Source organism: Anomaloglossus baeobatrachus, chromosome 2 (assembly GCF_048569485.1).
Source record: "Anomaloglossus baeobatrachus isolate aAnoBae1 chromosome 2, aAnoBae1.hap1, whole genome shotgun sequence".
Lineage (NCBI taxonomy): Eukaryota > Metazoa > Chordata > Amphibia > Anura > Aromobatidae > Anomaloglossus > Anomaloglossus baeobatrachus.
Genome location: NC_134354.1, coordinates 298,260,746 through 298,273,955, shown reverse-complemented (window position 1 = coordinate 298,273,955; position 13,210 = coordinate 298,260,746). Strand labels below are relative to the sequence as shown.

Below are 13,210 nucleotides of genomic sequence, written 5' to 3'. Positions count from 1 at the left end.
TGGATTCTGTCTGTCACAGTTGAAGTGTTGAAGAGGAGAAGAAAAAAATCCAGCTCCAGCAGTAATAGTATAGAATGGCATTCAGGACTTCCTAAATTAAAAACATTTTTTTATTTCAACCATTAAAAAACCATTAGAAACGCTGGCCTATGCGTTTCGAGCAGTTTGCTCTACCTCGAAAACTGCTCAAAATGCGTTTGCAGCGATTCTTATTGTTTTCTAATGGTTGAAATAAAAAAATGTTTTTAATTTAAGAAGTTCGGAATGCCATTATATACTATTACTGCGGGAGCTGGATTTTTTTCTTCTCCTCTTGAGTACTTCACCTGTGTACCGACTCAGGAACCTCCGTGCACTGAACCCTTGCCCGCATTATCTATTCAAACACTTGATGGACTGGTGAGCTGACTGCCCTATTTTTTCGTCTTATACAGTTGGAAGTGTAACTACGATACAAATCACAGACCTCTCCATTCTTCGTAGGTGGGAAAACCTGCAAAGTTGGCAGTGTATCAAATACTTATTTTCCCCATTGTATGTCTCCAAACTAATCTCCAGATATCTTCCAACACATAATCTCCGGTCCTCCCAAGACCTCTTTCTCTACGCCACACATATGTTACTCACCTAATCGCCTACTAAACTCCTCCCGTGTATCCCCCTTTCTCTGCAAGTTCGTGCCCCAAAACGTCCAATTATCCATCACACCTGAAACTTTCAAACAAAACTTGAAAACTCATCTCTTAAAGAAACCTTACAGCCTGCAATGACCCCACTGCCACCTCACCATCACCAGGAGCTGCTGCAAACCTGCTAACCTACTGCCTCCTTCCCCATTATCCTGTTGACTGAAAGCCTGCAAAGCAGAGACCGCTCTTGCTTTTACTACTTTGCTATTGTTAGGATTTTCACTGTTTTATTTATATTTGTATTTTGTGTGTAACCCCCCTCTCATATACAGCACCAGTGGCGTAACTAGAGTTCGATGGGCCCCGGTGCAAAGTTTGGACCTGGGCCCCCCCAACTGTACACCGACACTCGGGATACGGGATAATCACGCTGACACTCGGGGTACAGGACAGTGTGGCTGACCCTGGGTTCTTTCCTTTTTCTATCAGCACTCACCTTTCTTATGTTCTGATATCTTATCCTCAGCAACCACCTTCCCCATGCTCTGCTATACATCTTTATCTCAGCACCCATCTTTCCCATGCTCTGCAATACATCTTTGTCTCAGCACCCATCTTTCTTCCCATGATATCAGAGCATGGGAAAGCTGGGTGCTGAGGAAAGAGCTTCAAGCCCATCACATGCTTGTAGCTTAGTCGGCCTTCGTATATAGCTTAGCCCTCCAAGTACTATAATGGCCCCCACATACCATTCCATATAGTATAATGGGTCCCACATAGCCCTTCATATATTAGAATGCACCCCCATAGTCCTCCATGTATTATAATTCATCCAATAGTCCTCCATATATTCTACTGCACCCCCATAGTCTTCCATATATTATAATTCAGCCCCCATAGTCCAGCATGTTTTATAATGCACCCCATAGTCCTCCATTTATTATAATGCAGATCCATAGTCCTGAATGTTTTATAATGCACCACATTAGTCCTTCATATTGTAGTATGTAGCCCCCATATCATTTAATGCACTCTATAGGCCTCCATGTACTATAATGCACACTCATAGGCCTCCATATATTATAATGCAGCCCCATTGTCTTACATGTTTTCTAAGGCAGACCCATAGTCCTCCATATTGTATTATGCAGTCCACATATCGTTTAATGCACACCCATAGCCCTCTATATATTATAATGCAGCTCCATAGTTCTGAATGTTTTAGAATACACCCCATAGTCCTTCATATTGTATTATACAGCCCCAATGCCATTTAATGCATCCCATATACCTCCAAGTATTATAATGCATCTCCAAAGTATGTATAAGCTGTCTTTCATATTGTATTACACAGCCCCCATACCTGTGTAATGCACCCCCATAGGCCTCTAGCCACAGTGTACTCACGGATTAAAAAAAACAAACAAAAAAACAAATCCTCCAGATGCAGGCGCGGACACTGAGTGTAAAGGGCCCCTGTGCAAGAATTGACCATGCCTCCCTCCCAAACCCTTCCCACACCTCCACCTGCCTCTTGGGGACTTCCTTCCATTTTACTATTTTAAGTTTTGTTGTGCTGATCATCTTGCACTTGGAAAAAATAAAATCGGAGTTACTCATTTTCACCTGGTCCAGTGATGTCTCTCTGCTGCTCCGTCTATGTTTACAGGCTGCAGTAATAATGTCACACATGACCACTTTAGCTAATCACAGGGCTCCACAACTGACACCCTCTACCTTGGTGTGACGGCTGAGCTCAGTGATTGGCTCCAGCAGTCACATGTTTTAGTCATGACATCACTGCTGCAAACATAGATCAGAACAGTAGCAAAGAGGAATTGCTGGTTCTGAGGATAAACACACACGTACACGTACTATGTAAACACACACAGGTACATATACTATGTAAACACACACACAGGTACATATACTATGTAAACACACACACACATGTACATATACTATGTAAACACATGTGACGCCCTGGGCAAGCCAGGGGTCACAGGTCATCACACCACCACACCCTACATCCCAGTTAGGAACACCGAGGCTACTAAAATCCTTGTTGCCTTCCTCCAGGGGCTGATGTTCACACCAGGGGGTGGGCCAGGCGGTTGGCTCCGCCCACCGAGGAGTTCACAGCCCTGGAGGCGGGAAGAACCAGGCAGTTTAGCTCAGGGAGAGCTTGAGTGAAGTCAGGGAGGTGAAGGAGTAAACAGTGGAGTGGTAGAGGAGCTAAGTGAAGTGAAAGTGAAGTGGTAGTGGAGCAAAGAAGAAAAGGAGTAAAAGTGAGAGTAGAAAAGCCTGAAGTTGGTCCAGCTGTGTGCAGGACAGAGTCAGCAAGGTCAGCAACGGCGGTGACCGTCTGGAGGGGGACTGCTCGGAGGTTGCTGGAAGGACCGCGGACGGGTAGTGGCCCGGCGGTCTGGAGCAGTATACGAAGAACAGTCAGCACCAGGGCAGGGGCCTCTCGGACCCCGGCAAGGCTTGGAGTCACCGTAAATTTGCCAAATCCGTCAGTGAAGGGGACGTCTGTCTCCAAACAACCAAGTCCCGATTGAAGGCAACAGTCCGACCGTTACAGAGAGACACCGCCACGGCACCAGTTTCTCAGGGCCAGTGCCTGCGGGCAAAGTAGGGCTCCTCCGGCCCATATCCAAGCCGGGGAGCGGGTTACCGGTGGGAACCCATCGCTACCAACACAGAAACATTAGGTGCAGGACAAAGGGACATCACCGTCACCTACTGGGAGAGCAAGTGCAGCCGTCCGTGGGAACCGTCTTTCCAGCCGTGTGTTTTACCGAAAAACTGTGTCAACGTCTCAGGCTGAGTGAGTACCACAGTGCCGAAAGGCACAGCGCTGCCCCCGCGTCCCTGCACCCCACCAAGCCCTGCATCACCCACCTCATCACTGGGCCCCGGGATCACCAACCCCTACCCACGGAGGGGCGACACAACAACTGGCTGCTCCTTACCATCCTTCCCGGGATCCCCATACAGAGCAGCGGTGGTGTCAACAAATCACCACAACCGTGGGTGGCGTCACGGACAATAACCAACCCCTATACCCAAAACCCCCTTTCACTCACGGGCGAGGAGCGCCGCTAGAGTCCCTGGGATCCGGCCCATCGCTCGAGCCACCGAGCAGCAGCAGGCCGCAGCAGCTGCGGCAGCCGGACCCGAGCAGCAGTGGGAGAGCGCGGCGTCCCCTCCTCCGCCCGCGACACACACACATGTACATATACTATGTAAACACACACATGTACATATACTATGTAAACAGTACATATACATATACTATGTAAACACGCACAGTACATATACTATGTAAACACACACACAGGTACATATACTATGTAAACACACACAAGTACATCTACTATGTAAACTGTTACAGGGGGACTGGCGGATTAGAATAAGGTGGTGTATTCCCAATCGCCAGTCAGGGTCCACCGTGCTCCCAGGTGGTAATGGAGCTGCTGGCACCCTGTGGGTTAGGCGGAGACTATAGAGCTGATGACTCAAGAGATAACCCAGGAGACCTGGGAACCGGTCACGTGTGTAGGGAACAAGTCAGGCCGGATGGTAACCAGTTAGCGTTGACCGAGAAGACCGCTGCGACAGCGCCATGTCGGCCACGTGTGTAAGACACGTCAGGCCGAGCGGTCCTCCAATTAGCGTTTCTGGTCACCACTCGACTGGCCACGTGTGTGAAGGACACGTCAGACCAGGTAGTCACACCAGTAGCATTTGACTGGGAAGCCGAGGAGGGAAATAGGGTTCACACACCCAATCCAGGAACACCCTGTTAACTCCACAGGGGTTCTGGAATACGCTGTCCGTGCACGTAGAGGGCACTCTCGGACAGGTGACGCAGCAGGTATGCTGTCCGTGTGCGTAGAGGACACAACCGGACAAGTAACGCACCAGGTATGCTGTCCGTGTGTGTAGGAGGCACGAACGGACAGGTGACGCAGCAGCCGCAGTCCAGTTAACGCCACTGGACTGCTATAGCACAACTGGAACGGCATCAAGGAAGCATGGCGCCTGACCCTGATGTGCTGAGCCACGAATCTTGGCGTGGCAGGCACCGTTCGCCTACCGCTTCCAACAAAGCTTATGCCACCACGAACTCTAAGTGCATATGAGAAGACTGCGCACCTCCATGTTGTATCCAGACCCTTTTATAACCTGGGTCCGCCCCAAACCCAGGGTGGAACCACCAATGTCCAATAGCAGAGTGCCATGTCATCAGCGACGTCACCAGTGGCCTATCTGGAACCGTCACGTCATTGATGACCTCATGGCAGCCACGCCCCAAACACTTCACCAGTCATCGTCTGACGACCAATGGTGAGGTGCCAGATTATAGGGGCGGGCCTCTGCGAGCCAGTCCGGAGTGGCCACGTCATCAGGACACCTGGCACTCTCTGCCCTATCAAGGCCTGCCACCTCACGGACATGCTCAGTGAGGTCCTTACCGGATCTAGCCTCTAATGCACTAAGTGCCTGAGCATGCTCAGTAGCCTGAACAACAGACTCGGAAATCAGACTATCTGCTTGAGCATGCTCAGTAGGCACATCCCAGAACTTAGACACAGCACGAAGTCCAAGTACCTGTGCAAAGAGGCTGTTAGGATTAATTGTGGGATCATGCTCAGTACCCTGAACTGAGGACTAAAGGCTGCTTTACACGTTTCAATTTCCTATGCGATCTCGTATGCGATCGCACCTGCCCCCATCGTATGTGCGGCACGGGCAATTTGTTGCCCATGTCACACAAACGATTAACCTCCGTCACAAGTACTTACCTGCTGGACGACCTCGCTGTGGGGCGGCAAACATCCACTTCCTGAAGTGGGAGGGACGTTTGGCGTCACAGCGACGTCACACAGCGGCCGGACAATAGAAGCGGAGTAGCGGACATGAGTGGGACGTAAACATCCCTCCCACATCCTTCCTTCCGCATTGCCGGCGGGTGCCGCGGGACGCAGGTAAGCTGCTGTTCATCGTTCCCGGGGTGTCACACACAGCGATGTGTGCTGCCTCAGGAAAATTGAACAAGTGGACATTCAATTTTTAGAAATTGGACGTGTATGCGATCAACGTTATAACGTATAATCATAATCGCACGTAGGTGTCACACACTACAATATCACTAACGATGCCGGATGTGCGTCACTTACGAAATGACCCCGCCGACACTTCGTGTGATATATTATAGCGTGTAAAGCCCGCTTTAGTCTCAGAAATGACACAATCAGGCTGTGCATGCTCACTAGGCAAAACACTGGACTTAAGCTCTGGCTGGGGTGAATCGGCGTGCGCATGCACACTAGCCGCCTCTCCACATTTAGACGTGGAGTAAGAAGCAGCCAGCTGCACGACCCGAGGCACGGCGAAGAATGGCAGCCGGTGCCTGGGCGCAATAGGAACCGCAGCAGGCTGCTTGCGGCTATGACGGCACCGGTTCGAAACAAACACACACACACGCGTACATATACTATGCAAACACACACACACAAATATATATATATATATATATATATATATATATATATAGACACACACAGACACATCCACAATTATATACAGTACAAGCAACATAGGTATGTGTGTAAAAGCAAACAGACAGATCCAATAGGTATATACTCACCACTCTGTTTCTTCATAAGTTGCTGATGACATGTGGAGTTTTTCTTGCTTTTCCTCTCCTGCTGTGGATGTGGAGTGGCCTCCATCTTCCTGCTGTTCCCTCAGCTCTGATGTCCTCTCCTGCAGAAATCAGCTGCTGCTCTTTGGCTGCGGCCTCTATCTTCTCCCCGGGCTCTTAGCAGGGGGAGAGGCAGAGTGTCCTGTAGAGCAGATCTGCACGGGAACATAGGAGGGTCTCTTACTGGTTCCGGGGCTGATCGGCACTCAGCAGTTTCCTGGTGAGTGTTGGACCCCAGACATACAGTTAGGTCCAGAAATATTTGGACAGTGGCACAAGTTTTGTTATTTTAGCTGTTTACAAAAACATGTTCAGAAATACAATTATATATATAATATGGGCTGAAAGTGCACACTCCCAGCTGCAATATGAGAGTTTTAACATCCAAATCGGAGAAAGGGTTTAGGAATCATAGCTCTGTAATCCATAGCCTCCTCTTTTTAAAGGGACCAAAAGTAATTGGACAAGGGACTCTAAAGGTCCAGTCACACTAAGCAACTTACCAGCGATCCCAACAACGATAGGGATCGCTGGTAAGTTGCTAGGAGGTTGCTGGTGAGATGTCACACTGCGACGCTCCAGCGATCCCACCAGCAACCTGACCTGGCAGGGATCGCTGGAGCGTCGCTACACGAGTTGCTGGTGAGCTCACCAGCAACCAGTGACAAGCCCCCAGCGCCGCGTGGAAGATGCTGCGCTTGGTAACTAAGGTAAATATCGGGTAACCAACCCGATATTTACCTTGGTTACCACCGCACGGAGCTACACGTGCAGGGAGCAGCGCACACTGAGCGCTGGCTCCCTGCTCTTCTAGTTACAGCACACATCGGGTTAATTACCCGATGTGTGCTGCAGCTACATGTGCACAGAGCAGGGAGCAGCGCACACTGCTTAGCGCTGGCTCCCTGCTCTCCTAGCTACAGCACACATCGGGTTAATTAACCCGATGTGTTTTGCAGCTACATGTGCACAGAGCAGGAGCCGGCACTGACAGCTGAGAGCGGCGGAGGCCGGTAACAAAGGTAAATATCGGGTAACCAAGGACAGGGCTTCTTGGTTACCCGATGTTTACTGTGGTTACCAGCCTCCATAGAAGCCGGCTCCTGCTGCCTGCACATTTAGTTGTTGCTGTCTCGCTGTCACACACAGCGATCTGTGCTTCACAGCGGGACAGCAACAACTAAAAAATGGCCCAGGACATTCAGCAACAACCAACGACCTCACAGCAGGGGCCAAGTTGTTGCTGGATGTCACACACAGCAACATCGCTAGCAACGTCACAAAAGTTGTTCGTTAGCAGCGATACTGCTAGCGATGTTGCTTAGTATGACGGGGCCTTAAGGGCTGCAATTAACTCTGAAGGCGTCTCCCTCATTAACCTGTAATCAATGAAGTAGTTAAAAGGTCTGGGGTTGATTACAGGTGTGTGGTTTTGCATTTGGAAGCTGTTGCTGTGACCAGACAACATGCGGTCTAAGGAACTCTCAATTGAGGTGAAGCAGAACATCCTGAGGCTGAAAAAAAAGAAAAAATCCATCAGAGAGATAGCAGACATGCTTGGAGTAGCAAAATCAACAGTCGGGTACATTCTGAGAAAAAAGGAATTGACTGGTGAGCTTGGGAACTCAAAAAGGCCTGGGCGTCCACGGATGACAACAGTGGTGGATGATCGTCGCATACTTTCTTTGGTGAAGAAGAACCCGTTCACAACATCAACTGAAGTCCAGAACACTCTCAGTGAAGTAGGTGTATCTGTCTCTAAGTCAACAGTAAAGAGAAGACTCCATGAAAGTAAATACAAAGGGTTCACATCTAGATGCAAACCATTCATCAATTCCAAAAATAGACAGGCCAGAGTTAAAGTTGCTGAAAAACACTTCATGAAGTCAGCTCAGTTCTGGAAAAGTATTCTATGGACAGATGAGACAAAGATCAACCTGTACCAGAATGATGGGAAGAAAAAAGTTTGGAGAAGAAAGGGAACGGCACATGATCCAAGGCACACCACATCCTCTGTAAAACATGGTGGAGGCAACGTGATGGCATGGGCATGCATGGCTTTCAATGGCACAGGGTCACTTGTGTTTATTGATGACATAACAGCAGACAAGAGTAGCCGGATGAATTCTGAAGTGTACCGGGATATACTTTCAGCCCAGATTCAGCCAAATGCCGCAAAGTTGATCGGACGGCGCTTCATAGTACAGATGGACAATGACCCCAAGCATACAGCCAAAGCTACCCAGGAGTTCATGAGTGCAAAAAAGTGGAACATTCTGCAATGGCCAAGTCAATCACCAGATCTTAACCCAATTGAGCATGCATTTCACTTGCTCAAATCCAGACTTAAGATGGAAAGACCCACAAACAAGCAAGACCTGAAGGCTGCGGCTGTAAAGGCCTGGCAAAGCATTAAGAAGGAGGAAACCCAGCGTTTGGTGATGTCCATGGGTTCCAGACTTAAGGCAGTGATTGCCTCCAAAGGATTCGCAACAAAATATTGAAAATAAAAATATTTTGTTTGGGTTTGGTTTATTTGTCCAATTACTTTTGACCTCCTAAAATGTGGAGTGTTTGTAAAGAAATGTGTACAATTCCTACAATTTCTATCAGATATTTTTGTTCAAACCTTCAAATTAAACGTTACAATCTGCACTTCAATTCTGTTGTAGAGGTTTAATTTCAAATCCAATGTGGTGGCATGCAGAGCCCAACTCGCGAAAATTGTGTCACTGTCCAAATATTTCTGGACCTAACTGTATATAATACTTTATTGCATGGCCTTCCAGCTTAGTTGCGAGGGCCCCCTCCCCTCTGTCCCACGGTATGATAATTGCACAGGCAATATGTCAGCCACTGCACTATCCTCACCACCCCTTGTTCCCCTGTTGCTCCGGTCAGCTTCCTCCCGTCCTGCGCTCTGTTCTTTCATCTCAGCAGCGCGCAGTGATGACATCACCATGCTCTGCGAGCGCAGGCACAGGGGGGGAATGAAGAAAAATGGAGCGGAGCGCTCCTCTCCATTTTTCATCATTGTTGTGTGCGATGACTGGTGAGGGGGGACCGGTTCTCTTCGCCGCCGCTGACACCGGGCCCCCCTGACTCATGGATACATATCGACAGTGTGGTTTACCACTGATCTTACAGAGAGGAGCCGGCTGCTGATCTGCAGGGCGGGCCCCATAACCCTGCAGGCCCGGTCGCAATGGCGACTGCTGCGACGGCGGTAGTTACGCCCCTGTACAGCACCTTAGAATCATTAGTGCTCTAAAAATTATTATTAATAATAAAAACAAATGCTGCAGAGAATCTCCTGTATCTTAGGTGGTTATTAGTATTTAACTCTAAATATCTTCCATTTTATTCACAGAAAACAAGTATATTGACAAGCATAGTACAAAGAATGGCTAAACATGCATATAAAATGATAAAGCATAGCACAATACTTACTATGAGAATTCTGAAGTTGAGTCATAGTAGCCATGAATGGTTGTTGTACCATATGACCAGAAGACTGTTGCATTAAAGCCTGCTGATGTGGACTGTGGAGTTGTGGTGAAAATTGCACCGACTGTAATGCTGCTAGGCTTCCGGCAACACTGTTGATGACAGGGACACTCTGTGCCTGAGTGGTGTTTAAATCTAAAGACACAAACACAAAAGCATTACAACTTTTTTGAGCAATACTTTTTACTTGTATATCATAGCATATATGAATAACTAGAAGTAAACAGATATTTTATAAAACAAACATATCAAGATTGGATATCTACATTTCTTAAAAGGTTTGATTTTATTAGGTTAACCCCTTAAAGGAGTTGTCCACCCTCAGAAGCAAAGTTTGTAGTCACTCTGCTAATGTTGAATATTGACAGCCTAAGGCCTCTGCCACACTCACGTGAAATTCACGCACGTGCCGAGAGACACGTATTTTCCCTGCGTGTTGCGTGCAGGTAAGTACGTGTCTCTGGTACGTGCGTGACACGTGTGTTCTACGTGTGCTATCCGCGATAGCACACGTAGAATCGGTAATTATTATACTCACCTGGTCCTTCCTGATGTCCGCGCTGCTGTCCGTGGTGCTGATCCTCGGTCTCCAGCCCTCCCGTCTCCCCGCTGCTGCTGCTGCCAGGCAGTGAAGTGAATATTCAATGAGAATAATGAGCGGCGGTCAGCAGCAAGAGGCAGCAGCGGCAGAGACAGGAGGGCTGGAGAAGGTGAGTTAATGTTTTGTTTTTTTTTCAATGACATGTGTGTTTTCTCCGGCGCGTGTCACACGGGACCGCATCCACACTACACCCGTGTGGTGCGGGTGCGGGCCGTGTGACACCCATGCTGCCGGTGAAAAAACGGACATGTCAGCGCTTTCAAAAACGCACACACGTACAAACGCACACGGACACACGTTCCGTGTGGTTTTACGTGTGTGTGCCTGCTACAATAGGGTAGCATTGGTTAAAGTGTCTCCGTGCCGCCGGTACGTGTAAAAAATGACAAACACGTGCCGGAGGCACGGATGTGTGGCGCAGGCCTAACACTGCGTTTTTTCATGCTTTTTTTCTTGCAGATTTTAAACAATACTGCAAGGAAAAACGCAAACCAGCAAAATTTATGAGAATCCTGAATTGCTGCACACATGTTGTACATTTTTCCTTGCATATTTTGGTGCAGAAAGAATCTGTAGCATGTCAATTCTTTCTGTATTTTTTCCTGCATCTGATATACCATAATCCACTGCAGTGATCAAGCACTGCAGTGGATTATATCTGAGTGCTGCACTGACACTTCGCCTCCTAGATCATGCATCCGGCATGGTCTGTGAGGTGATCAGTAGCTCAGTAGCCCAGGGTCATCATGGTGACGACCCAGGGTTGCCATGGCAGCAATCGGGTTTCTGTGATCGCATTACAGGGACCCGATCACCAGGGAGAGGTAAGCGATTCCTCTACCTGCCTCCTGAATGCTGCGATTATGATTAATCACAGTATTTAGGGGGTTTAACTGCCAGGAGTGGCGCGGGCATTGACTCAGCTGTAAAATCAGCTAGAGACCTGGCGGAGATCGTGGTGGTACAGCGCAGGAACCCCCTGCGATCGCCATGATATGAAAACTGCTTAAAAACGCAAGAATAAACCCATAAAACCACCATGAAAACACAATAAAAAACATGCATTTTTTTTCTGTTGCGTTTTTCCTACTAAAACATGCAGTTTTGTGTGCAGAACAATCTGCACACAAACCTGCTACGTGGGCACATACCCTAACAATTGCCATGTACTGCCTGTGTGGGAGGGCAGTCATGTGATCTCATATAAGCTATATGCATAGTTGTAGTTACGTGCTGACTAGACTCCTGTAAGTCTCTCAAGTATTTTCTTTTAAGGGACTTTGGTTGAGACCAGTCAGCACATGACCGCAAAGAAGGATATTGCATATATGCAGTCATACGACCACCCACCCACACAGGGAATAAGGGTGTCAGCAGTCACATTGTCAGACGAGTTGTAGTTTTGAATCACATCATTCATTTTACCATACAATTTACTGGTAAACAGGAAAAATTTGAGGCGAAATGAAATAGCAAAAAAACAATTGTTTTGGGGGGGGGGGGGTTGCTTTTACATTCATTGTTTTTACATTCATGTTCATTGTGTGGTAAAAATGACAAGGCAACACAATTCTCCTCCTCAGTACAATTACATTTTTTTTTATTATTATTTTTGTGGTAAAAAATACATTTGAAAAAAAAAATGTTTGCGTCAACATTTCTTGAGACCCATAACTTGTTCAATTATACACCCACAGTTCTGGGAGCGGGCTTGTCTTTTCAGCTCTCAGCTGACATTTTTATTAATACCATCTTGGAGTGGGTATCTCATTTGATCACATTTTATTGTATTTTGTTTTAGAAGTACTGAAACCAAAAAATAGCAATTCTGGTGTTTCAGTTTTTTTTCTGTTTAATGTATAATTTCATATATTGATAGATTGGAGAATTTAGGGCACAACAATACTAATTATGCTAATTTTTTTAATTGTAATTTATTTATTTTTAAAGAGGGGTGATTCAATTTTTATATAGCATTCTGCAACCCATCACAGGCTGACACAATGGATATAGTGTTATCTTCCGGAAAACAAGGTAAGTAGAGCTGTAGAGCTGTCCTGCTCTTACCCCATTTAGCTGCCTTTTGTAGCCCCCTAGTCCTTACTAGCACCAATTTACAACACAGAACTTCTCTTCCTCATTGACTTGTATGGGGTTCATTTTGTAGGGTCAAATTCAGGTCAAGTTCCTGAAGCCGACTTTTTTTTAGCCCTAGAGGATTCAGCAAACACGAATATCCATGTGTCCACTCATCAATATTCATTACAAGTAATGCTTATCAAAACAAGCCCTGAGTCCCACAAGTAAACAGTTTATTTTTCCAGGGAAAACTAGCAGTACCCCTGCAGCAGCCATGTGTTCTTTTACAATTTTTATTTTGCTCTCCGTATGAGGAAAGATTTGAATATATAAAGTGTCTTGTTTACACATTTATCCTAATTGAAGCTGACAATAGCAGATATATATGTATAGTCTTATTGTCACGAGTGTTTCCTATCATTAGGAAACTTGTGACAGGTTTGGGACCAGAGTTTCATTGCCTTGTGAGACTCTGGATTTTAAATATGATTTGCTTTGTTTTGGTGCAGCGAGGGCTAATGTCATTTTCCTTGCTAGCAGCTCCTGGTTAGTTCTGTTCAGTTGCAGCCAGTTTGTAACCACTCCTATCTCCTTTAAATAGTCACATGATCCATCACCTGATGCCCGTATGCCGGTAATAGACTTCATTCTGTTTCTGATCACCTTAGAGAGAGGACGGTT

The 13,210-nt window shown here is 47.0% G+C and overlaps 1 protein-coding gene across 1 annotated transcript in view; it reads right to left on the bottom strand.

The window, feature by feature from the left end:
* HNF1B (HNF1 homeobox B) overlaps positions 1-13,210 on the bottom strand; it is a 307,877-nt gene that overhangs the window by 74,389 nt on the left and 220,278 nt on the right. The window contains exon 7 of the mRNA XM_075335856.1: positions 9,793-9,984. Coding sequence (XP_075191971.1) covers positions 9,793-9,984 — 192 coding nt within the window. The remainder of the gene's footprint in view (positions 1-9,792; positions 9,985-13,210) is intronic.